Here is a 13,639-nt window from a genome sequence, read left to right as displayed (position 1 = left end):
GCGTTTTCCGTTAGCACGAGATATTGAAAATAAGGACAAAAATTGTTCCCTGCTGACCACCTTCTTGAATGCAATTTCTACACTTTTTTTAGATTTTAATAAAACGCTTGCCTACGTTTCAAGAAAAATGTATTTTTTTTTCGATTTAGGCTTTTTTCTTCCCGAGAAAAGTAGGAATTTTCGTCAGCACCTGAAGTAAAACTGAATGTTGACTGATTGGTTGAAAGCATCGTAATTGGCATTGCTGCAGTAAGTTGGCTTCCTCATTGCTCACATACACTTCGATACATTTTTGGATGCGGCAAACTTTAATTACATCTTGCTTGTTTTCGAACAGCTTTAACAACGTTTACTGTAAGTCACTATAAACTGCGTAAGATATTATCTTGCCTTTGTGTCTTACAGCAGTTTTCTTATGTCCTTTGTTCAATTTAAGTATGCTTTAATTTTTGCCCATGGCTTTCATAGACTTCTGCAGTGAGCTGAAGGGGAAACCGCTCAAAACACGACCCAGTATAGAGCGATTTTCGCTTGACTTTGAAAAACAGTTTCCAGTTGTTAGCATGTTTTCTAATACATCGCCAAAAGATGCATAACTTCAAAGTTCTTAAAGTTTTGTTTCCTTGCTGAATTTAAAATTAGATGATTACCTGGTATGTTGAAAAGTTGTTTCATTCGCGAATAGTTTTTGAGTTCAGAACAAACTGATTTCTCACTGAAGGCGCCTTGTAGCGCACCTAATATGGAAATGGTATGGTATTGTTGGAAAGACCAATCAAAATTGCCGTAAACTGGTGACGCTTACAAGAGAACATGGGAAGAACAGCTGAAAGGAAGCTAATGACTGGGATATTTCATTTAGATATTTTCGATGGATTAGTCCACAATTTTTGCATCTGGTATGCCGCACCAAATTTATACATTCTCTCTTTCTGGTTTTCTCTCCAGTCTGGCATTTCTCTGGCCAGTTTTTATCGCTCGAAGTTGCAAGAAATTAGAAAATCACTTGTATTAGTTTGCTGAAATACGTTGCGTGTTCGCCGTCGTATCTGTTCGATAAGCGAAACAAAATGCAGGATTTTTTTTCGTTTGCTATTCGCGTTCTGTTTGCTCTTTATCGACAGACTGGGATACTTAATTTAAATAATAATGACACGGCGGAAAGTATTGGTCAAGTGTCGGTCATGTATCGGTCAAGTGTCGGTCAAGTGTCGGTTTAGTATCGGTGAAGTGTCGGTCAATTGTCAGTCAAATATTGGTCAAGTATCGGTCAAGTATCGGTCAAGTATCGGTCATGTATCGGTCGAGTATCAATGGACTAAGACTATATCGGTCGACATATTTATCGGTCGACAGTCAACCGATATATCGGTCGACTGTCGGCCGACTATCGGTCGACTATCGACCGATATATTGGTCGACTATCGACCGATATATCGGTCGACTATCGGTCAACTATCGGTCGACTGTCGACCGATTTATCGACCGAGTCCACCTATAGTACACAAGATCCAAAAACGTTTGTAAGGTAATTCACTTGCTGCTTTCGGGTGGGCCGTTACTTTCCGGGTTCAATAGGAAAGTAAAAAATTAACGTTACCTTCGGGGAGCCGTTATTTTTGGGGGGACTGTTACTTTCGGAATTCTACAGTATATTGAAAATTTGTTTCCTGGGCGATTAGTTACCCTGACTTGTTCCCCGTCGTCTCAATCTCCTTATGCTTCTCTCCTTTCTCAGTCCACATGTGTCTCTCACGTCTCAAGAGAGACGACTTCGTTACCTACTGTGGAGTTTAATCTACAAGTAAAATACCTTAACGCTTATCCGTTAACAGATAATTGACGGACAGTTAACGGCCTTTAAAGAACAAATCATTCGGTAGATTTCAGACTTCACTGCCGAATAAAAACTTTCGTGGTGGACAGATTTTGGTCACATGCTAAGCAACAACTTAAGCAAGTTACTCAAATTTCATTTGTGATCAATAAAGGCGTGTTTTGGTGAACTATTTTTATGCTTCTGACGTTCAGAATATTTCGGTTTACAATTATATTGATCCGATATATAACAGAAACTATTATCGGTTTGCTCTGAAATTGATACTGGGTTTGCAATCAATGTAACGTTTATGACAAGATAAAAACAAACTACAGAATGCAAATCAGTTGGGTGTATGGATGTCCTGGAGTCCCAGATATGCTAATCGGGCCAATGTGCGCGTGTGTTAGAAACAACTTGACGAATGAATAAGCGAAATGTTTTGTTTTGGTATCTTCAAACGGTTTCGCCCATTAAATGGATTGGTGTTAAAATATGTTTTCCCGTGTATGGTCACATATTTCTTTGAATAGTTCACTCGGAAGCCCAGGCCAGGCCTAACTTAAGGTAAATGTATTGGGGCTTTGTTTACTTAAAACAAACAAAGGGCCAAAGATAAATTTAGCAAATGGTGATTATTGTCAACGCAGAGATTTCACTGGTTTTGACTGGTCCTTTTAATGATAAATTCTCCTTAATAGGGAGAGACTAACAAATTATCGAACAGGTATTAAATCATATATGGCCTGTGAAAGAGAAGAGGAAAACTATATTAATGGCAGTTTAAAGGTCAAACGAGAACTGCATTGACTTACAAGTGAACTTTCGTCAAGATACACTTAAGAGCATCCAGAACTTTTCTTTATCCAGTTATTATTTACTCAATATATGAGCCTAGTAAGTACTCACTAGTGACACAATGATCACGCGTAACATCGAGAGTTTTTTCAACTGATAAAGGCTTAAGAGTTAGCCGAAACGTCTTGCCAAAATATACAAGTCAGTGACAAAAAAAGGGCACTTTTTATTAACATTACTATGATACAATGATTGTAAAAACATTTGCTTGCCGTGACTTGGAGTTTCTAGCTGAATTTCTGCTTCTGATCCTTAAGTCTCTCTTGAGTACTTAGCCTTGATCAAAAAGGGCTTACCTTTTACGCAGTGTTGACCGGTCTCAAACTTCAATGGTTTTCTTCCGCTTAAGGAAAAAAGAGACAGCCTCATGCGGGCTATTGAAACACAAATATTCTCTGTTATAAACAAACATTCCTTAAAGACCGAACGTTTAAAAGCAATTGTTTGAAACTGTTAAATTTCAGTTTCAGCTGCTGAATGCCCTCTGGCTGAGCAGGCAGAAAAGCAAGCCCGGCTGAAACAACTGCGGGTTGAAAAAGCTGTCGTCCAGACAAGAAAGGTCGCTGTCCAGTCAGAAACACGCCAAACAGCTGATGCAGCAGTACAGACGGACTTCCCCGACATCATGGAAGACCCGAAAAAACAAGTGGCAAGCCTGACCAACATCGTGGCAGAATTAACGGAATTTAAGGCTAAACGGGCATCGAGGCCCACCCCCAGCACCCCTCCAATATATTTTAGCGACTCAGATACTTGTTCCTGGCCCGCCAGTGACTGATAGCGCCGTTCCTGCTTCAGGCCAAAATCGCTTCGTGCTGTCCTCAGCAAGCCCTCATCCTCAGCTGCGATCCCCGTTATCCGCCATAGACACCAATGCGCAAGTTGTATTCAACAGCATTGACCGTGGGCCAACTGACGACCAGAAGCGCAAGGTCGAGGCCCTCGTCTTAATGAGTTCCCAGACGGTTCCCTCTGCCATGGCTGCTGTTAATGTGCTGTTTTCAGAAGAGGAGCTTTCGAATGGAAACACGTCCGGGACTAACGGATACAAAAAGCTGGACGGCTTAAAACTTCGTTTCCTGCAGTCAGTTCTGCGGCAAAAGCACGAGTCGGAAACCTTCACAGAGGACTGGGAAAACATTAAGGTTAAGATAAACACTCGGTGCAGGGGAAAACAGAGAACATTTCTTCGAAGACTACAAAAGCAAATAGATTTCAATTAGTAACTAGAATTGTATTTTCATTCTTTCATTTTTGTAAACCTTTGTTAGTTAATTAATAAGCATTAAGGATTTTTTTTTAGAACAAGAGGAAGTAAGAATATTGTAAGTTCCAGTCCACAACTAAGCAATAAAGTGATTTTGAAAATGTAAGCATGTTGTTGCTGCTTGATTGAGAGGAAGGGAGAACAATAAAAGCGTGAGGATTTCGAAAAGTTGAGGGTCATAAAATCGGAACGGGATAGGGAATCATGTGTGTGACAGTGCGCCTATGAATTCTTAATCCCGTAACGATTATCCGTGTCCGGCAGTCAAAATTAGTTTTTTGTTAAATTTCAGTCAATAACATCAAACCCTTGTTTATATGGCTGAAAACTTCAGAATTTCCACCGTAATGTGAATTTTTGTGAGCCCAGCAACCGGACCGTACCAGTATTAACGAACAAATGAGCCGCTTTTTTGTAGTTTAGGTCTAAAAAGTACTCTGGTTATCCTGAACAGCACTTTGGTTAGCCTGAATAGCTCTCCGGTTAGCCTGTTTACGGCTAGCTTTCAATAATGCTAATGTTAACGTTGTATATAAAATTTTTGAAAGCTGTTAGCCGGTGTTGTCATAGCCTGCGAAAACAGCCGTCCTTCTTTGCTCCCGGCCCGAGTGGCGTCCTTCTTGCAAAACGCCACTTGGGCTGGAAGTGAAGGAGGATGGCTGTTTTCGCAGGCTAGTGTTGTCATAAGTACCGCTTGCCATGCGGGCGTCCCATGTTCAATTCTTCCTGGGGTCGCCTGTCACAGTGTTCTTTTTACGTTGTTTTATTTCATAGAGAAATTTCTCACTGCCGGTCATTGAGTCTATTTCAAACCTTGTCTGGCTGCCGGACACATTATCCTCGAATAGCTTGAACTTTTTCCCCCAGATCCCCGCCCAGCTCTTGTTTGGCTGTGCAAATACTGGGACCGAAGGCTATGTTATCAACATGGCGAACAAAACGTTAATCATATTGACAACATGTGACAATAGGTATTGTTCTATAGCCTCGACACCAGGTCGAGTGATGTGTCAAAAGAGAAGCTTTCCTTAATAGCTATAATAAAAGTTATCAGTTGGCTTTAAAATGGCGTTCAACTGCTTTGATACGAACGACTCGAAACATGGTGTCAGATAGTCAGTATTAAACGACTCACATCTCCAGTTTAACCTATTCAAGTTACACACTTACATTTCGTGAAACTCCCGATATGCCTGATCCACCATCAGTTGCGAGCGGAGGAGCTCCCCCACCAGCAGCTGTGGAGAGGATCACTCAGCTTAAACCCCCTGGCAAGCTTGATTTCGACTCCACAAGTCTTTCGAGTAGCTGGAAACGGTGGAAGGAAGAAGTGGAGCTTTACATGGATCTTGCCATGGCCGGAAAAGACGAAAAGACGAAAATAAAGTTGTTTCTTTACCTCATCGGAAGTAAAGGCAGAGAAATCTATGAAACTTTGAGTTTCACACGCGAACCAGATGACCGAAATTTGAGTCACGTTTTGGAAGGCTTTGAAGCACATTGCAATCCGAAAAAGAATGAAACCGTGGAGAGGTATAAATTCTTTCAGCGCTTTCAAGAACCAGGAGAGCCATTTGAAAGGTTTGTAACAGATTTAAAAGTCCTGGCGTCAACATGCAATTTTGGAACTCTAAAAGATTCATTAGTGCATGATCGTATCATTTGTGGAATACGAGATAAACAACTTCGAGAAGATTTACTTAAAGGGCGCGATTTAAATTTAGAAAAGTGTCTTCAAACATGCCGTGCCGCTGCACTGTCCAAGGATCGAAGCCAAACGCTTGAGCCGGACCAGGGTGAGGTACATTTTGTGAAAGAAAACCAGAAACGTCCCCCAAAACTGGGTAGAAAATTGCCAAGTTTCAAAGATGACAAGGATCGTGTGCCAGCCACTGATCGCGTGCCAGATGCTAATCATCGAAAGAAACCCAAATCAAAGGAATTCGTGACATGCAAGTTTTGTGGAAACAAACACGAAAAACGCCGCGACAAATGTCCAGCATTCGGAAAAAGATGTTTGAGTTGCAAAAAGATGAACCACTTCACAACCCAGTGTCGACTCAACACAAAAGTCAACGTTGTGGAAACAGACGAAGATGAAGATGATGAATACTGCTTGACTCTGGAGTCAGAGATTCAAAGCGAAGTGATTAATTCGTCCAGCGACCGGAAACACGCAAAGAAGTTATTTGCGACCCTTTACGTAGACAAATCAGCAATCAAGTTCCAACTTGACAGCAGCGCGACTTGCAACTTGGTGCCCGCCAATCTCCTTCGCGATAAAAGCAAACTAAAGGCCACACGAAAGGTCTTGACGATGTACAACAAAACAACCGTGACACCGCTGGGACAGTGCACACTAGAAGTCCATAACCCAAAGAATCACAAGATGTATCAAGTCGATTTTGTCGTTGTGGATGGAAACAGATGCATGCCCATACTTGGAAGTCCTACAATTCAAGAGATGGACTTAATTAAGGTACAGCAACACAACATTCTATCCGTTGAAACAAATCCTGTCACGCAAGAAGTGCTATTGAAGGATTATCCTGATGTCTTCCAAGGTACTGGGAAGTTAGAAGGCCAGTACAACCTTGAAGTTAGAGAAGATGTTCAGCCAGTCGTACACCCTCCTCGACGAGTGCCAGTAGCACTTAAGGAGAAGCTGAAACAAGAATTAGAGAAACTTCAGCGCCTGGGTGTAATCAAGAAAGTGACTGAACCAACACCTTGGGTTTCAAGCCTAGTTACAGCTCGGAAGCCCAATGGACAGCTCCGAGTATGCCTGGATCCTAAGGATCTGAATGAAGCATTAAAGAGAAGCCACTACCCAACGCGCACTATAGATGAAATACTGCCAGAGCTTGGAAGAGCAAAAGTGTTCTCAACCGTCGATGTTAAAAATGGGTTTTGGCATGTGGAGCTGACGGATGAAAGTTCAATGTTAACAACGTTTAACTCGCCCTTCGGAAGATTCCGATGGTGTCGTCTGCCATTCGACGTAAGCCCAGCCCCAGAAGAATTCCAGCGGAGGCTTAACAACGCCTTGGAGAGCCTGAAAGGTGTACTCCCGATACATGACGACATTTTGATCTATGGAGAGGGCACAACTGAAGAAGCCTTGCAAGACCATGATAGAAACCTCCTACAGCTTATGCAGAGGTGCAAGGAAAAGAACATTAAGTTAAACAAAGAGAAAGTCAAGCTGAGGTCCAAAGAAGTACCGTTCATGGGTCACGTGATCACATCCGAAGGTCTCAAGGCAGACCCGGAAAAGATTAGAGCAGTTCAAGAGATGCCAACACCAACCGATGTAGCCGGCGTCCAAAGATTCATCGGCTTTACAAATTACCTTAGCAAATTTCTGCCACGTTTAAGCGATGTTTGTGCGCCACTCCGCCAGCTCACTGTGCAAAATACGGAATGGTTTTGGGCTGACATCCATGACAGAGCTGTCAGCCAGGTGAAATCTCTTGTTACTCAAGCCCCAGTTCTTCAGTATTTTGACTCCACCAAGGGTGTGACCCTCCAATGTGATGCTTCAGACAAGGGCCTGGGAGCAGTCATCATGCAGAATGATCAGCCTATTGCCTACGCCAGCCGTGCACTGACAGACGCAGAGACGTGCTATGCGCAAATTGAGGAGTTGTTGGCAGTTGTCTACGGCTTGGAGAAGTTCCATACCTACACGTATGGCAGATGTGTAGCAGTACAGTCTGATCACAAGCCCTTAGAAATGATCTTCAAGAAGTCACTACACAAGGCTCCTAAGCGACTTCAGCGTCTGCTCATGCGAACACAATTGTATGACATCAAGTTGAATTACCGTCGAGGAAGCACCATGTATTTGGCTGATACCTTAAGCCGCGCGTTCCTTCCCTATGATGTAGTACAGAAGACTGCTGAAGAATTCGAGAGCGTCAACATGGTGGAACACATAAGAGTGAAACCTGCTACCCTACAAGAAATCAGAGCTCACACAGAGCAAGATGACGTTCTCCAAGAGTTGATGAAGGTCATTAAGGCAGGTTGGCCTGAAACCAAGCATGAAGTCCCTCACCAGTTAACGCCCTTCTTTGGCATACGAGATGAGCTCAGTATGCAAGATGGAATTGTTCTCCGAGGTGAGCGAGTGGTAATTCCCAAGTCTCTTCAGCGCCAGATGGTGAACCGAGTTCATTATGCACACACCGGAACTGCCAGCAGTCTGTCTCGAGCCAGAGAGTGCATTTATTGGCCAGGGATGAGCACCGATGTGAAGCACTTCATTGAAAAGTGTGACGTCTGCCGTGCGTTTGACAAACGACAGTCTAAGGAAATGTTTATCCCTCGTGAATCACCAGACCTTCCCTGGGAGAAAGTTGGAGTAGATCTGTTCAACTTCAATAACCGAGATTACCTAATCACTGTTGATTACTACTCCTCGTTCTGGGAGATTGATGTACTGGAGAACACAAGATCTGGTACGGTGATTCGCAAGCTCAAGTCTCAATTTGCCAGACACGGTATACCAGAAACGTGTATGTCGGACAATGGTTCACAGTTCAGTTCCGACAAGTTCCGAGAGTTCAGCCATCAGTGGAACTTCAGCACAACACAAGTTCCCCAAAATATCCTCAGAGCAATGGGAAAGTGGAGGCAGTAGTGAAGTCAGCGAAAACTATTTTGAAGAAGTCACGAAAGGCAAGAACCGACCCTTATCTCGCGCTCCTTGAGTATAGAAACACGCCAACGCAAGGCATGGACACCAGCCCCGTAATGTGACTCATGAGTAGACGAACGCGAACTCAATTGCCTACAATGCCTAAACTTCTGAAACCAACAGTGGACAAAAACGTCTATCAGAAGATCATGGCAAACAAAGATAAACAAGCCGCAAACTACAATAAAGGAACCAAGGATTTACCAGAACTACAGAAAGGAGACATAGTCAGATTCATTCCTCCTGGAAGCACAACTAAAGAAGCTGTGAAAGCAAGAGTAGGCAAGCAAGTCGGGATACGGTCATATGAAGTCATCGCAGAAGATGGAGCCCAATACCGCCGCAATCGAAAGCACTTGCGAAAGACAAAGGAGGATGACATACTAATCAAAACACGAGGTCTCCATGCACATACAACACCGGCGTTGTCCATGACTCCAGCTCCCAGAGAGCCAGCTGTGGCCACCCCTATCAAGCCATCACCTGACCCCACTGGTCACACAACCCGCTCTGAAAGGACCGTGACTCCACATCCCAAAGAGCCAGCCGTAGCCACGCCTATTGAGCCATTCTCACAGGCCACTGGTTACAAAACACGCTCAGGAAGGGCTGTTAAACCGCCCTTGTACTTACAGGACTTTGTCACCGGACATTGATTGAACATTGTTTAAACATTGATTGACTTTGATAGAACATTGATCTTTGATTCTGACAATACCTGATTAGTTTCTAACACTTTAATCGATCGATCTAGATTTTTTTTTACTTTTATTTTTTTTATAAGAGAAAGGATGTGACAATAGGTATTGTTCTATAGCCTCGACACCAGGTCGAGTGATGTGTCAAAAGAGAAGCTTTCCTTAATAGCTATAATAAAAGTTATCAGTTGGCTTTAAAATGGTGTTCGACTGCTTTGATACGAACGACTCGAAACACAACAGTCTACAACGTTGGTGGCACAAAATTTTGCTTCAGTTTCTGCCGAGTAAATACTGCATGTTTACTCACTTATTTGAATTCTTCACATGTCATCTGAAATCACTAATGTTTATTTTCAATAAATCGAGAGCACTGCTGAAAGAGAGCTGATTTCGCAAACGTAGGACCCATGATCACGAATAAAGATTTTCTATCGTCAACTTTGAGTATGATACTCGTTGAAAAGCACTGGAATCGCTGAAAATCTGCGAGAAGTTGCTTGTTTCCATCGTTTGCTTTTACGGCCGCCGCAGCATAACTCGGGTGTCAGCCAAGCTAAACTTGTTACTGATTGTTGAGACGAAAGAACGGTGAGTTGAATGTTAGTTCTTCAACGCGGTTAGCGTTTCATTTTGCACAGTTGAAAAATGCATGCTATTTGACTCACTGGCATGCCATTTCACACGGTACGGAGCTAGACACCCTTCATTGTTCGCTGAGACACGCGACTTTTGTTTCTACAGTGTGATAGTAACAAAGGAAAAATTTTAATGAGGTGTGCCTTCTGACACACTGCTCGGAAGACGGTGTGTCATTTGACACACTGTCCATTGTTTAGCGTGCCCGTGCGTTCACCTTTTTCCCTGTTTTCCCATGGAGGGTCACAAATATAAAGTTTAAATTATAGAATTAGGTGCACGAAGTGTTGAATTGCCCAACTTGTGGATCCAACTTTTCAAAGAGTCAAGTCACTCAAAAATTTACTTGTGTCACGTGCCACATAGTATCATGCAACTTTGAACCAAGGAGTGTGACTTGGTAAAGTTTTGTTCAATTTGGCTTTAAAGTCTTTTTTATGGCTCTTTAAAATTTTTAAGGGGGGCAAAGTTACACCTTTGGGAGAAACCTCTAATTTTGCTCAAAAATGCCCAAATTAATAATAATAATAATCGAATATTTCCTCAGGATAACCCTTCAGTACAAAGTACTGTTATCAACAGGGTCCTGCTAAGAATTAAAAACTAATAAACAAGAATTATTAAGATATATAAAATAAGATACATATTAAAACCGTTAAAAATACAATAGAAATTACAAGTAATAATTGTCTAAGGCTTTCCTAAATAAAACTCTAGAATTAATGTTTCTTAAACTTAAAGGCAATAAATTAAAAATCGAGGCACCTAAAAAATAAAAGCTACGGCGTGCAAAATCCAGTCTGACTTTTGGTAGTTTTGCAGTTTTCCCATTGTTGCGAGTGTTTAAAGCGTTATGATGTAATCTGTGAAAATAGTCTTTAAATGGAAAGCATGCAGTTCCATTGAGGCAGTCAAATACAAAGCAGCACGCTCTTTTTTGTAAAAAGTTATCAACAGTTAAAAATCGAAGATCACAGTTCTGCGAACTGCATTTTGGGGAAATGATTTCGAGGCTTCGGGTCTCAATGGAGCGGATCATGTGTTTGCGGGACTCGACCATCCAAGACTAGTATAGCCGCGATACGTAAATATTGGCATAATCGATTGGTAAATTCGTTGGGCAGTAAAAGTATCAATACTGGAATGGATGCGCTGAAGAGGTTTACTCTTCCTGCTGCCTTCTTGTAAATTTTTTGAAAATGAGTTTCAAAATTAAGTGTCGGGTCCAGATAAATGCCGAGGTACTTATAACATGTAGTGGTGTTGATGGGAAAACCATTGACTGAGAGCTTGACTTGACAACCTTGAAACAGATTCAACCGCTTACCGGTACCGAACAGCATCACCTCAGATTTTCCTTTCTTCAGATTAAAAATAAGTTCATTATCACGAAACCAGTTAGAGAGATTATCTAAGTCCTGTGAAAGGCTGCTTTGTATCGCATCGATATCACTTGAGGATGTAAAAATCACTGTATCGTCAGCGCAAGTGATAATCTTACAATGATGAAGCAGACTATGCACATCATTAAAGAAGATGAGAAAAAGGAGGGGCCCAAGAATACTTCCTTGAGGAACTTGTGTTAATTGGATTTGGTTCAGAAAGCACACCGTGAAATTGAACGATCTGCTTGCAATGGAATAAATAATCAGTACACCACTGAAGTTCCATATCATATACGCCATAACGGGACAGTTTACTCAATAAAACGGAATGACTGATGGTATCGAATGCCTTTGATAAGTCAATAAAAACTGCTCCTGTCACCTTTCCACTGTCGGCCTCCTTTCTGATGAGATCAGTGAAGTAAGTAACAGCTAGTTCCGTTGAGTGGTTCGGACAGAAACCAAATTGGTACTCAAAAAGTAGATTATGATGCTCTAGATGAGCCATCAGCTGCTTGTAGCCTATCCTTTCCAAGATCTTTGACAAAGTAGGGAGAATTGAGATAGGCCTGTAATTGTCAATCTCAGCCAGAGACCCTGATTTGTATAGGGGGATCACCTTTGCCACTTTCCACTCACGAGACACAACTCCAGTTTTAAGAGATAAATTGATGATAAATGTCAAAGGCGTGGTTAAAACATAGGCAGCGTCTTTGAGCAATCCCGGGGGGAAATTATCCAGTCCAGACACTTTTTTTCTGCCTAAGATTTTTTAGCTCTTTAAGAATGTCTGATTCTTTCACAGCTTTAAAAGTAAACTGACTTTCCGTGAATTACTTGGGAAGATTTTCTTCAGCAGGTTTGCTCCAGACAAAGTCATGGAGTAAGATTGATTTCCTTTTCAGACATCTGGCAATGGAACTGAAATATTCGCAGAAGCTATTTGCAATGAAGCTTTTGTCAGTTGACTTCGATCCATTTATCACAAATGCCGAACCTTGATCAGAAGGTGACTTGGTAGGATAGAGTTTCTTGATGGCTGCCCAAAATTTATCAGGAGAGTCAGCACAATCTTTAAGGAGATCGCGATGGTATCTGCTTTTACATCTTTTAACAAGGCCAGAGACTCTGTTGCATTGCTGTTTATAAGAAAACCAATCGTTTTCTTGATTAGTACGGCGGGCTTTTCTGAGCAAACCATCCCTGAGATTCATCTCTTTTTTGACATCTGGAGTCAGCCAAGGACATAGTCGGCCTTTGACCTTCTTTAAGATTAGAGGAGCGTGCTTGTCGATACACTGTTGCAGTATGTCACGAAAAGAGGCCCACGCCTCACTTCTGCTGACAGATGAATAAACTTCTTTGGGCATCCAAAGTTAAATGTTGATACAAAATGCTCCATAGTGATCCTCCAGCAAACCCCCCATGTTGACCTAAGAATTTTAGAGCTGGAAAAAAAATCGAGTAAAGGTATATGTTTTGCACTATACCGAAAGTGAAGTGTGACAAAAATTTTTTTTGAAACTGCTCCTTGATTTTTTTCCAAGGCTAGCATCCATCCCTTTGAGGGTTAAGGCATGAAACTTACACAACCTTTAGATGTATACTAGCACTAGGGGTAAGGGTAGGAGTGAAGTAGGTGTATCATTATAGGTAGTATTTAAGCATTACAGATTTGTAAGATAAACTAAGTTTATTGAGGTATTTTCCTAGTAATTCTTCCTTCTCTCCCTCGTCATCAACTCAATCAGATCTTGAGCAAAATCTTTTCAGGCAAGTACTTCCTTTGAATTTATTCTCTTTTCCTCATCCCACCAATCTGTGTTTTAATTCTGGCCCACTCTTTCATTCACCGTGTGCACGATTTCCTTCACCATAATTTTAATACGAACATTGCAAAAAATATAAGTATCGATGGCGATCTGCTCATAAGATGGCATGGGACTGGGGGTAGAATGGTTTCTAAAACTAGGGAGTATGATTTATCTGTAGTAGAGGAGTTCGTTCCCAATGTGGTAATCTTGCAATTAGGTACAAATGACCTTACCACCATTTCGGCCATTGAAACTGGCTCAGCCACTGAAGAGCTGTGTCATTTGCTTTATGAGTCATATGGAGTTGGATTGATTTGCGTTTGCCAAAGCCTTTATAGGCAAGATTCCTCTTCTTTTAACAGTCAGGTTGACTTGTTAATTAAATATCTTAAGGTAGTTTTAGAACCCATTCCTTGTGTATTTTACTGGCATCACTGAGGGTTTTGGCATTGTAAAT

At 41.8% G+C, this 13,639-nt stretch overlaps 1 protein-coding gene across 1 annotated transcript; it reads left to right on the top strand.

Annotated features, from left to right (window-relative positions):
* Nucleotides 1–3,363: 3,363 nt before the first annotated feature.
* Nucleotides 3,364–4,091, top strand: LOC149117031 (uncharacterized; the record flags this gene model as incomplete). Its single annotated transcript, XM_089280765.1, has 1 exon — nt 3,364–4,091. A coding segment is annotated over one exon (537 nt), but the record flags the coding sequence as incomplete, so codon positions are not given.
* Between the last annotated feature and the right edge of the window lie 9,548 nt (nt 4,092–13,639).

Source organism: Orbicella faveolata, unplaced genomic scaffold (assembly GCF_042242905.1).
Source record: "Orbicella faveolata isolate gen_17 unplaced genomic scaffold, um_ofav_v1 contig_12, whole genome shotgun sequence".
Taxonomy (NCBI): domain Eukaryota; kingdom Metazoa; phylum Cnidaria; class Anthozoa; order Scleractinia; family Merulinidae; genus Orbicella; species Orbicella faveolata.
The sequence above is the reverse complement of the archived record's forward strand: the minus strand, read 5'-3'. Positions and strand labels throughout refer to the sequence as shown.